This window comes from Eremomyces bilateralis (genome assembly GCF_010015585.1).
Source record: "Eremomyces bilateralis CBS 781.70 unplaced genomic scaffold P152scaffold_4, whole genome shotgun sequence".
In the NCBI taxonomy this organism is placed as follows: domain Eukaryota; kingdom Fungi; phylum Ascomycota; class Dothideomycetes; order Eremomycetales; family Eremomycetaceae; genus Eremomyces; species Eremomyces bilateralis.
The window spans coordinates 875,981-887,668 of NW_022985070.1; the positions used below are offsets into that span (position 1 = coordinate 875,981).

Genomic DNA, 11,688 nt, shown 5'->3' on the forward strand with positions numbered 1-11,688 from the left:
GGATGGAGCGGAGGGGGGGTTGCGGGGAGAATGGGGTGGGGCCTCGGGATGCGGGGGCGAACGGCGTGGTGATACGAGAAATTCCAGGCCGTACGACGCTGGGAGATTGGGTGTTACGGCTGGATGGAGGGACCGGATAGATGCCTTCGGCGCCAGACCACAGGAAGCCGTCGAATCGACCGGATACGAGGACATCCCATTCATGCTCACTGACCGCAGCCATGGTGGCGAGCACACTGTGGATGTGCGGATTCTTCAAAAGGTAGATGGTACACTCTGCGTCCCGTGGGGGTTTCTGTAGTCGGTAAAGCCGTTGGATCGCCGAGACGGTTTTTGCCAGCAATTCGGGTCGCGGACGATCGATCGCGCTTGGGGGCCGGGAACCGGGTGTGGGTACCGACGGGAGATCCAGATGGAGTGCACTGAAGAGGGGACGAAGAGAGGGTTCCAGGTGGGTGAGAATCGCAAAGGTAAGCGTTTCATCGTCAATTTCTGCCGGGGGGCTCGATGGATCGGATGGCTGGCTGGCAAGCCAAGATTGAACGGCGTGTTGAGTTTTCTTGCTCTGTCGAATGTAATGAGATTGGTATTCTTCCGGGATATCGATATCCAATTTCTGCATAGGAGCCTCGCGTGTGCGGATGGAGATGCCCAAGCCCTGTGCGTTGGGGGAGATGGTGAACGGTGGCCATGGAGGGAGCTCACGTCTGCCAGCAACGTACTCAAGGATCTCACCCCAGCTGATTCCCGAGTCTTCCGAATTTGGAAGTTGACGGTCTGGGTTAGAACGGCACATGACGCAAGAGCACACCTCGGCGGAGATACTACGAGCAAAGACGGCTTCTAATCGATCGAGAAGGCGTCGAGCAACGGAGCGATATCCTGTGGCTACTGCAAGCGACCCATTTTTTGTCATCACCTGTTCGTAGTCTGACAGAAGCTTGTAGAACGGTCCAAAAATCGATTCGGAATGTGAACTTTGCGTAGCCGGAGGAACCGGAGACTGATATGTTTGGTAGTTCGGGATTGATTGAGATTTTGCCGCTGCAGTAAGCAGGGTTTTTGGGATCAATTGGGGTAAGCCACCGTTCTGCAACAAGTAGTCGACTCTGGGAACATCTGGTGGTGCCATCATAGGTGGAGGAGGCGGGGGAGGGGGAGCATTGGGGTTACTTTGAAACGAGGACTGTCCCTGATCCAACCCGTGAGGCGCTGCTGATGTCGTTCGAACGGGTGTTACATCGCTTTCGCCGGCAAATATGTCGACTGAAATCGGTTGTTTTCCGGTTCCAAATGGCGAGATAGGCGGCTTGTGTTGAATAGGGGTCTTCGGGGATGAGTCTGTCGCAGACATTGGTGACGAATTTGACGTTGGCATGGTCCCTTGCTGCGACGGTTTTAATCTTCCGTTCAGAGTTGATGTCCCATCTGACTCTGTGACTGTTGTGGGTGCAGTATGCGTGCCATCTCCTGTCGAAGAAACTTTCATTTTTGAACGGGAGTTCCGCAATGTACTTGGTGATGACCGTCCGGTCGACGCCGTCTCTTGCACAATTGAGTCGTCTTGTAATATCTCGCTTCTTCGTAGGCTCGAGGCTGACTTCACTGGCTTTGGCGCACTGGGTTTCATGCGCCTATACCCGTCATCCACGCTTCGTCTTCCTGCCGATGGGGACGCAGTTTTTGTTCTCTCTGGTATGTTCACCATGTTGGCACTCGCCGCCCTTCTTTGTCCAGCATCCGTTGCTGTAAGAGGAGGACTGGGAGGTGCTTGTGTTCCTCTGGCCGGCGTCGGGGGAGTTTTCGTAGCACCAGGACTCAGTTTCCATGCTCCGTCTTTGTCGTGTCCGAGATCGGTAGGGTCGGGGGTATAGAGAGACAACCGAGGGTTCGCAATTTTCTCACGACTGCCAATGGCTTCGCGACTGTGTGCTTTGGAAAATGAGGGGTATGACGACACGTTGGTGGAGGAGTTGCCGATCGAGGCGGCGGAGGCACGACGCTCCTTTTCAGGGACGGAGGTTGACATTTTCGTTGGCGTGGAAGTTCGCGAGGAGTGGTGGTGTCGTTCGCGGTCTCGATCTCGATCGCGGTCTCGGTCACGGTCTTTATCTTTGGACGCAGCTGAGGAGGTGGAAACTTTGCGGGAGGACTTCCGTCGATGCCGTTCTCGATCGTCTTTCACCTTCGGTTCTCGAGGCGAGTCGCGGTCGCGGTCACGGTCACGATCTTTCTCTCTGTCCTTGTCCTTGGTACGTTTGCTGGGACGGCGGATTTCCGCACCTCTGCTGGACATGTTGACGTACGATCAACATGCCGCAACGAAGGAGTACGTCTGGTACGGATGACCTCGAGAGCAAGCGTTGAGGTGCGACCAGGATTCCCAGAAGCTTGGGTAGCGAACGTTCAGATCGGGTTGGATTGTTGGAGACACAAGCGAAGGGCGGTTATGGGACGAGCCGCATTGGATGATGTGGATGTGCTCGAGCCTATCACAACGTTTGGGTGTTGGTGGTGATGATGGATGTAAGGATGGAGTGGAAGGATGAAGGATGGGGTTGAAAGCTGTGCTGTAGGAGGGTGGAGGGTTGGGAAATGCTGTGAGAGGGTCAAACGGACGAAGGATGGGGAGATATGTAAGAGTTGTACAGAAACGTCGGAGACATGGAGTCATTAGGTGGTGATTGATGTTATGATGTTGCACCTTTTGCGTTGTTTCACTTCCGATTGCTGTGTTGGCACATGAGAGGGGAGCCTGAGGCCATGAGGCCATGACGACAACCAAACAAACACGCCAGGTGTAGAATCCTTGAATCAATTGATGAGGCACCAAAATCCGGGGGTGGGGGCTAGGGGGAGACGCCGATTCAGGGTCTCGCCACACCAAGGTTCTATGTATCGTCGGGGTCGTCGGAAGGCCCAATTTCGGTCCCATGCCAGGATACATTTTTGAATACTCCGTTCGGAATACGGAATACCGGTATCGTATTATGATAATCGTATTATGATGTGATATCATCTAAGTCTGCCTATAGTCCATTGCTTCGCACATATTCAAGAATCGCCGCCGACACCTCCGCTGGCTTCTCCCATGGGGACCAGTGACCGCTCTCGATCGTCTTCGTCATGAGGTTTGGAAGCAATGGCTTTGTCGACTCGATCATTTCCAGACGACAAACCTGATCTTGCGTGCAGCCGATAAACAGCGTCGGCTTCGTAATCAGTAAGGTTTCCTGCGCAATCTTTTTCTCCCCCTCTACATGCACCCCCTTCACCGATGCCCGATACCAGCACTGCGGCCCGGCGAATCCTGCTTCTTTCATCTGCTTCAGCCAACGCTCCCGTCGCTCCGTTCGCTCCGGTCCGGCATACGATTTCAACGGGTCCGTCTTGCCGTTGCCGATATACTCCGCCATCGCCCCGTACTTACACCAGTTCACCAGAAGCCAATTCTCGCCCTGTCCATGCGCCACGCACCAAACGCTTTCGGGATGTTGGTCCAGCAATTCGTGGCCCGTGTCGGAGGCGAACACCTCCCAATAGGCGAACCCAGGATATCCGAACGCCTGTTGCGTCATCTCGTTCATCATCTCCATCGAATACGGCTCGCCTGATGGTGGCATGTAGGAGACGTTCACCATGCCCAACCCCGCGCAGTGCTCCGGTCCGAACAGATACACTCGTTGCGCGAGAAAGCTCCCCCAATCGTGGCCGATGGGGAGGATACTGTTGGGACCGGACACGCCGACGCTCGCCAAGACCTCCATGATGTCCTGAACCATGAGTTCCGATGCATAGGCGCTTGGATCGGTCGGTTTGGACGTGCCTCCATAGCCAAGGAGGTCGGGAATGACTAGGCGGTTGGGGAGGGAGAGAAGTTCCTTCGAGATGTCGTCCCAGAGTTCGGCGCTATCGGGCCAACCGTGGCAGAGAAGGATGGCAGGGTGACCGGCATTGGAGGGAGAGGCTGGAGATGTGTAGAAAGTGTAAGTGAAGCCGCGGGAGACCGTCAGCGTGTGCTTTTCGAGATGATCCATTGTAGATGGTATATTCTGGAGTGAGGGGGTTTCAATTGACTTGATATCAAGCTATATATACTAGGGTGGACGTGTACGGTAGCTCTAACTTCAATTCAAGAGATGTACTTTGCGTGAAAAGCAATTATGAAGATAGACTGATATTAGATGAGGGGGAGCTCGGTTTAAGAAGAGTTGGAGAAGGGTTAGAAATCAAGGACCTAGCTACGGATGGTTAACGTAAGACTAAGATACCTACTCACTTGCCCCGTTGTCGGGGTTCGGAGTTTAGATACACCTTGTGGTCCATCTGGACTAGTATGCTCCAAGGTGGGGTGTTTCACATGTAGGGGAAGGGCCCGTCAGTATGAATCGGTAAGCTGGATTTGGGGCCGAATCATGTCGAGGATGTCTCAATGGATGACCATTTTAGATATGGCCGTATTTTGGGAGATGGAAAGATCGTGCAAGGAGAAACGCGGAACAATCGGGAACGGCTCCACAAATCGTGACCAGAAAGTCCGCCGCAACGTCAAATATTTGTATTGCTGAGGACATCTAGTCAAAGTACCATGAGTATATTGCTGATGGCTCAAGCGGACTGACACCAGAAGACGAAGGCAAGAAGGCTCCCCGTCAGCCGTACATGTTCGCAAGGGGTGCCTTTCTCTGCTCACCTTTACATACAATCAGTCCGGACAAAGTCGTATGCTGCTCACTGTTCCGATCCTGTGCTGTAATTCATGGGTGAGTTTTCTCCTCCATGTCATCGCTGACGCTCGAGTTGGAGCTAATCGGCAAGGATCAGGTCTTGAGCCTAGTAGATAGGCTTATTTTAGGCCTCAATGAACGTCTATCGCTAACTTAAAGACATTGTGAATGTCTAATGCGCTGCCCGATGGGGTATAATAACCGCAGATTGATGGTGCTGACAGAATGTCAAGCAACGGCCGAATCATCCTCCATGTCGAGATCAGAGATCTCATTGTCTCGAAAGAGGGGATGGCGGGGCTGTGCAAGGCTGTGGAAGCTGCCAAAGTTCTTCCTTGACCGTAGAAATATTCATAAATATGCCCTGGTGTTTCACAGCAGTCAATCCCGACGGGGTTTCTCCCTCTAACAGGAACTTAGTATGGACTTGGGTATAGAGTCAAGCGATCAAGCTCTTGAAAGTTGAAACATGCAACAGAACAATGAGATCACCGACTTTGCAGAGGGCGAGGACCAGGCTGTGCAAAGAGCGACCACTTCTCGATACACGATCCCTCATCAAGCTCTTTCTTCATTCGCTATGGATCTTCGCGGAGGACTACGTAGTATGGTGGTTAGCCCAATCCGCAAACGGTAGAGGGTCGGGACTTGGGGCCAAGAGCGATATCAATAGCAGATGCTAAGAATAGCCCACGTATCTATGGCTATACATGCCCAGTAATAATACCGACCAGTCTGAGTTTCACGAGCCCGGGGCAATCGGCATGGTCAGACTCGGAACCCCAGCTGAGGCTTGATAATAACAGCATTGATAGTTATCCATACTTACGGTAATGTTGGCGAGAAGGGGTAATGATTCAGCGAATGGTTTGACCGGATGAGTCCACCACAGCATCGATCTCGCTACCCTCCATCAGCCACTTGCGCCCCCTCAGAAGTTTCAAGGAATCGGATGCGTCCGCCATATCATTCGTCACAGGTCTCCCAATCACACTCGGGATTTAGGTGCGGCGTAAATATCTGCGGCCAGGCACCAGAGAGACCAGACACAAAAGGTCAGCCTTCTGTGCCACACTACCCTGATGTGGGAGAGGATGCGACATGACCAATCGAAGCCGAAGGCTCAATTGTCGTCTTCCGTCCAGGGCCGAGTGAGTCGACATATTGATGATTCTTCAGCTTTGGGATGCCGTAGATGTTCTTCTATTTGGAGTAATTATTCCGATTCAGTGTCTGAGCAATATTGATCTCACGATCGTTGTTGGCGTCGTCTTCCTCGCGACGACACAGGAGTTTCATGTGTTGTTGATATTTCCACCTCACAGCTGGAGCAGTTCTTGGTTCATTAGATTCGGCTTGATGCAATTCAGCAGTCACGTGCAGGAGGCATCCCTCCTGCATGTGTTTCTTTTATTGAGGAGGCGTTGATCGTTCATCGCTCTGATCTTATCCATGAAAGTAATCCATCAGATTTACGCCTCACGAAGAGTCACTCGGTTCGTCTTTGTGTTGAATTCGCCCATGCATGTGGGATCTACTGGTTCTTCGCCACTTTGAGGCCACTATCCCGTGTGGCTGTTCAGCATACTGCGCCTTCAGTTCCTCCGTCTCCAAGGCTGCCTCGAGCTTTGCGACCGTCCAACCACCAATAAGCCTTTCTAACTTCCATTGCATGGGAAATTACGCCGTAAACAACGATTATCAGAAAGAACATTGAACGACGATTCTGGTTCCAACACTCGTCATTAATTACCTTACCAGTCTCGAGTTTAGAGGCTTGTATAGCTTTCGTGGCGCTGAATGCTCAGGGTTCCCCCGTCCAACAGGAACCAAAGCCATCGCTCAAGGGAGAGCGCTGAAGGGAGAACGCCGCCTCCGGTTCATTACTAGCCACCCGCAAAAGACGATTGAACTGACGGCACCTCTGCTCTTCCCTCCACTCCACCACACTGCCACCACCACAGCACACCTTGACGTTGCTTCCCTATCGTCACCACATCTTTTCAACTTGTGCGTCCCCTTCTAATCTTCTACTCTCCTTTTGAGTTCGCTTGGTTGATGTCTTGCAGGTTCATTGTGCAGGAACCCACCTCATTACTTCCACCAGCCGCAAGGTCCTCCGTGAACCGCACCAGGTTGTAAGCTGCCAGGCACTTTGCGCGTCAACTGTGGCTTAGGGAACAACATTGTCGACACGAACAACGAAGTCGACAGCCTTGACGCGTTCAACGCTCGTGGTCAACAATCGATTCAACTGCGCCGAGAATTTCTAGCTCTCGACCCAATAATTTACCCCGTCCGGACGTCCATGGGCATCGCGTAGTGCAGAGGCGCGAACAGCTTCCGATTATACTCGATTCCCCTTGAGGAAACGAACCATTGAAACAAAGAAGGCATCCTCTATTCGCGCTCTAGGGCTCAAGCCGAGTAGCTTTACGTGCGAATGGTTGTGACTCTACTGTAGCTTCAACAGGTTGCCATTATCGCAGACTGTTACTCGGCCCATAATGTGAGTACTTGATGACATTCCACTATTCTGCGAGAGCGCCGCTAGTGCTCAATGTATTCGGAATCACAGCACTGGCAACTTCAATATAGTCGTGTTGATGTAGTTGCTTGAATCATAGCTAACCCTTCTCCTTAGATCGCGGGGCTTCTCCAGTGCGGTTTAAATTGCCGACATTTATTCATGGCAGCAACGACGAGAGCAATTACACCAACTCATTCGGGCCATTTTACATCGACAAGTGCAGCTCCTTCCACACCAGACTCGATCATATCTGCTTCACATTTGCTTTCGAACGAGGCGAAACCAGCCTCCGATCCCCTGAACTCGATCACAACCGGTTCTATCTCAACTTCGATTCAATCCACATTATCTCCGAAAACGGCTGGATTTAGTCGATTCTCCCCAATGCCTTTAACAGGCGCGCCAGCGATGGAGGACGAACATAGACGAGAGCAACAGGCTCAAGAGCGAGCGCGACAGAAAAGTCCCAACGCAAACCTTGAAGGCGTCAATGCTCTCATAGGACATAATGCGACGAAACCCTCGGATGTGTCGGATTCCGCGACGACTTCAATTGAGCCTCTCATTAAAGTGGCGATAGCTGCAGAGGGCGCTCAAAATGAGCAGGAGTCGCACCCGACGAACATAGAGGGACTCACAACCACTGCTCCGGCGACAACAGCGGGAGAGGCCATCTCTGTAGAGGCATCCGTCACCGATCCGGCCCTGGAGACTCCCCAGGGCAAGATCTCTGGAGACATGCTTCCGCCAAGTGCACAGACTGACCACTCTGCTCGCGCACACACATATCCCAGTCCATTCCCACCAGATTCAGAACAGCGGGGTCCTCCCCGGAATATGTCCCTTCCCGTGGCTGGGTATAATCCGAACAGCCCGAAATCCCCTTCAACCAAACGACACAAATGCCCCTACTGCTCGACCGACTTTACGCGGCATCACAACCTCAAGTCCCATCTTCTCACTCACAGCCAAGAAAAACCTTACGAATGTAGCACCTGTCAAGCTCGATTCCGTCGCCTTCATGATCTTAAGCGCCATACGAAACTTCACACGGGAGAGCGACCTCACACATGTCAGCGATGCGGACGCAAATTCGCTCGCGGGGATGCGCTTGCCCGACACAACAAAGGACCGGGTGGATGCGCAGGACGTCGCACGAGCTTCACAATTTCTGGTGAAGACGACAGCATCATGGAGGGACTGGAATATCATCACCAGCAAACTGCCGAGCCGGACGGTATGGACGAAGATGAAGAAGGCGCACCCGACCGTCGCCTTTCCGAATCCGGTCCAAAGCACGTTCGCGCACCTTCCACGGATGAATTTGGTCGTCTACATCCAGGAAGCAGCTACCCACCTCCACCAAATGCTTTGGTCAGCAATGCTTCAATTTCTCCCGGCGGAAGCGGCATCTATCCAGCACGCCCACATGACCCCTCTTCCAACGCACGAGATCCTTCTATTCACCCTTCATTCCCACCAGGTCACCAATCATCGGTCTTCTCCCAAAGCATGATCGACTCTCCAAGACCCCTCTCTCCCGGCCAGGTTGCTGCTTCTCAAACCACGACGTCCACAGATCCGGCGCGAAACAATATGTACGCGCGGTCGACCAACGGTAGCCAAGGCTTTCCACCCCCTTCTACCATCGCGGGGCCAAGTAGCGGCAATAAAGCCGCATCCGGACAACACCTTCCTTCGATCTCATCCCTCGGCTCCACGTCCGGTCCAACCGACCCACGAATTCTTGCCGCTTCCACCGGTCCAGTGTCGAATCCATCCAGCATGTCAAGTCACGGTGCGGCGAGCAGTGGGGCCAGCCTTCGTGAGCTGATCGGCGCGACCAGAGACGATGCGGCGGTTCAAGGGATGATGAACGGGAAGATCCAAGAGTTGGAAACGCGGATGGCGCGGATGCAGGAGGACTACGAAGGACGGATCAAGGGTCTCACACAAGAGATTGGGGAACTCAAGCGGCAGTTGAGTGAGAGGGATAGAGGTCGGTGATAGCGTTATTGCACAATATCTTTCCATTTATCCATCTACAGTTACTGGAGTCGGTCGGGACGGTTAAACGGACGAATCAGTACGATCCGGCGTCACGAAAGGGTTTCTGGAGAGACTCCATGCACACGGTAGTGGCTCCTGTTAGCGAGTCCCTCACTTTCCTCGAGAGTCGGCTCGCGTTCGACATCTCGAGGACATCTTATGACGGAATCCACCATTATGTCGGGCAAAAGCGAGCGGGGTATTGACGGTTGGGTATGGGGATGCTGGGGTTCATTGATCTGCTGCGGGATTTCTTTTCATTCCATCTCAGTCCAGTGCTCCGCCTCCTAACCCGGGGTTTCAAAATGGGTCTGGCTCAATGTTTAGAGAGTTCCAAGGCGGCGTCTTCGGGGGGAGACACCGGTGTATTCTCAGTTATCCTACCTTTCCCTATGATAGAGTTCGTTGCGAATCTTTTTCACTCCCAGCTCGAGTTTCGGTTCGGATGATGATTGCAATGCTGCCTTCGACTTTGTTTCGTGTGAAAAGGGTGCTTGTAAGTTAAGGGATCCGAAAATATCAGTGAATCGAAGAACATGTCATCAATTTTTCAAGTCCTCTCGCATACATGTCACTTCCTTTGTCTGAGTGGAATGCATGGTTTTGGTCATCTGGGCTTGGTGTCTTGAAAGACATTCCACGACAGGACCGCCATTCCGACCCGATGCCCGGAAACGGACATTCAAACCGCGTTAAACGATGACTACTCAACCATTTTCCATATCAATATATGCTGGATGCCAAATCGTCCTCTCCATCTCCAAACTACCAACTCCGCAGCAACACCAATCAACGTCTCATTACCGATACCTCCTCCACAATTTGCATCAACTGAACGATACAGATCGCCCTGATGATCGGAAAGGCACCCCACCGTCTGAGCGTCACGAACCGTCACGGCGTCTTCGGGGTTTTCCGCCGCGGGTATATCTATCTCCCACTCTGGACAATTCTCCCCCGCTTGCTGCAATTGCTCTGTGCCGCCGCTGTCATCGGGTTATGCGCCGCGGTGCTCGGACGAGATGAATACAACTACGTACGTGATCCCCCAATCTAATGGAGCCCGTATCCCTCGCAAAGCGAAAGGCGAGAAGCGTCTGTATCGTGCCGTAATTCTGACTGGTCTCGCACTCATAGTTCAACCCCGTGGTGATCCCCGGCATCGTCGCGGGAAGCGCGACGCTTCTACTCCTCCTCCCCCCCACGACCTTCGGCTCGCTGCCCTACTTCCGCGGCCGACTGTACGATCCCCGCGTCGGGCTGCTGGCGGACATGTTCGGCACCGCGCTGTAGCTGGTGACCGTGGCGGTGATCGGCGCGTATGTCTTCCAGTGGATGGAACGGAGGGGCGACTACGTGAGCGGGACAGGGAGCTATTACGGAGAATCGGGTGAAGACTACCTATGAAGTGTATGACCGGAGGCGAGGGTTAAGGGTGCGGAGGGATGCGTATGAGGGACATGATGGTTTCAAGGAGCAGAATTATATAGTCGCCGCGGCGTGGATTTCCGGCGGTGCTTTGTGAGTTTGGTCTTGGACGTCTGATTTCTGAAGCAATCGGTCGCTAACCCCCCGACCATAGCGGAGCGTTTTTCCTGACGCTTTTCATCTCTCTGTACTACTATGTCCGGTTCCTCACGACCAGCGCGGCTAGGAAGGCGTTGGATAAGCCAAGGCTAATCGACGATGAAGTTGGCCCGGCTCCGGGTGTACATGGGATGGAGACAACGCATCTTTAGCCGGGGGTGAATTGGGGGTTAGTGGAGAGGATATGATGGGTTGGAGGTGCATAGGGAAATACATCGAACTGATATCATTGTTGCCATAATTGGTTGTAACCATGAGGCCTTCGGAAGGGAGCTTTAGAACGGAGTTTTAGAACGGAGTTACGGATTACATCGAGCCAATACCGAGAATGTGACGATTGACAGCGACAACCACGATCTACATCTCCGATATGGTACTCCAGTAGATTTGATGCCAGCAGTAGAGAATGGATTGGATGTAGGAATAGGATACATAATAGTAAAAAGGATACCAAAAAGGATACCAATGGCAAGCTTAATCTGGAGTGATTGCGTGTTTTTAAACCGCAGCTACACCAAGAAGGGCTGTGATACACTAGAGATCTTTAATCCAACTCACCCAGATAACCACTGATCCTTATGAAAAGCAATTCAAGTTCAAAACATTTATAGAGCATTCCCTTATTGCCTCGTTGTTCCACATGCTACTAGTGTTACTAGAAACACGCTAAGAACTACGCGACGCGTCAGGAAGTCGGGATGTAAGTTCGAACCCCTGCCTGTTGGCCAACCACCTACTTGGCCAGTATCACCATCTTCACCACCATCACCAAACGCGTAATATCTCAACCACCAT

General features: G+C 52.6%; 5 protein-coding genes across 5 annotated transcripts in view; 3 read left to right on the forward strand and 2 right to left on the reverse strand.

Annotated features, from left to right (window-relative positions):
* Positions 1-2,695, reverse strand: part of P152DRAFT_431215 (uncharacterized protein) — a 3,500-nt gene extending 805 nt beyond the window's left edge. The window contains exon 1 of the mRNA XM_033677415.1: positions 76-2,695. Coding sequence (XP_033536646.1) covers positions 76-2,296 — 2,221 coding nt within the window. The 5' untranslated portion in view covers positions 2,297-2,695. The remainder of the gene's footprint in view (positions 1-75) is intronic.
* A 247-nt stretch (positions 2,696-2,942) lies between these two features.
* P152DRAFT_456062 (alpha/beta-hydrolase) lies at positions 2,943-4,222 on the reverse strand. Its single transcript, XM_033678917.1, has one exon. The coding sequence runs from the start codon at positions 4,035-4,037 to the stop codon at positions 3,030-3,032; it is 1,008 nt and encodes a 335-aa protein (XP_033536647.1). The 5' UTR covers positions 4,038-4,222; the 3' UTR covers positions 2,943-3,029.
* P152DRAFT_242531 (uncharacterized protein) lies at positions 4,143-5,020 on the forward strand. The gene is made up of 3 exons (XM_033674634.1): positions 4,143-4,558; positions 4,614-4,763; positions 4,825-5,020. Exons 1-3 carry the CDS (start codon positions 4,248-4,250, stop codon positions 4,829-4,831), a joined length of 468 nt encoding a protein of 155 aa, XP_033536648.1. The 5' UTR covers positions 4,143-4,247; the 3' UTR covers positions 4,832-5,020.
* Positions 5,021-7,042: 2,022 nt separating this feature from the next.
* On the forward strand, positions 7,043-9,393 carry P152DRAFT_242513 (uncharacterized protein). Its single transcript, XM_033674633.1, has 2 exons — positions 7,043-7,236; positions 7,372-9,393. Exon 2 carries the CDS (start codon positions 7,417-7,419, stop codon positions 9,262-9,264), a length of 1,848 nt encoding a protein of 615 aa, XP_033536649.1. The 5' UTR covers positions 7,043-7,236; positions 7,372-7,416; the 3' UTR covers positions 9,265-9,393.
* A 90-nt stretch (positions 9,394-9,483) lies between these two features.
* On the forward strand, positions 9,484-10,599 carry P152DRAFT_471668 (uncharacterized protein; the record flags this gene model as incomplete). The annotated part of the gene is made up of 3 exons (XM_033681083.1): positions 9,484-9,519; positions 10,151-10,342; positions 10,444-10,599. The coding sequence occupies 3 exons, from the start codon at positions 9,484-9,486 to the stop codon at positions 10,597-10,599; spliced, it is 384 nt and encodes a 127-aa protein (XP_033536650.1).
* Positions 10,600-11,688: the final 1,089 nt, after the last annotated feature.

Excerpts from the sequence above, each read along its gene's own strand:
- P152DRAFT_456062 (XM_033678917.1), bottom strand. The coding sequence starts at position 4,037 with ATGGATCATCTCGAAAAGCACACGCTGACGGTCTCCCGCGGCTTCACT.
- P152DRAFT_242531 (XM_033674634.1), top strand. The coding sequence starts at position 4,248 with ATGGTTAACGTAAGACTAAGATACCTACTCACTTGCCCCGTTGTCGGG. Across the intron at positions 4,559-4,613 it reads CGCCGCAACGTCAAATATTT|CGGACTGACACCAGAAGACG; the intron begins GTATTGCTGAGG and ends TGATGGCTCAAG.
- P152DRAFT_242513 (XM_033674633.1), top strand. The coding sequence starts at position 7,417 with ATGGCAGCAACGACGAGAGCAATTACACCAACTCATTCGGGCCATTTT.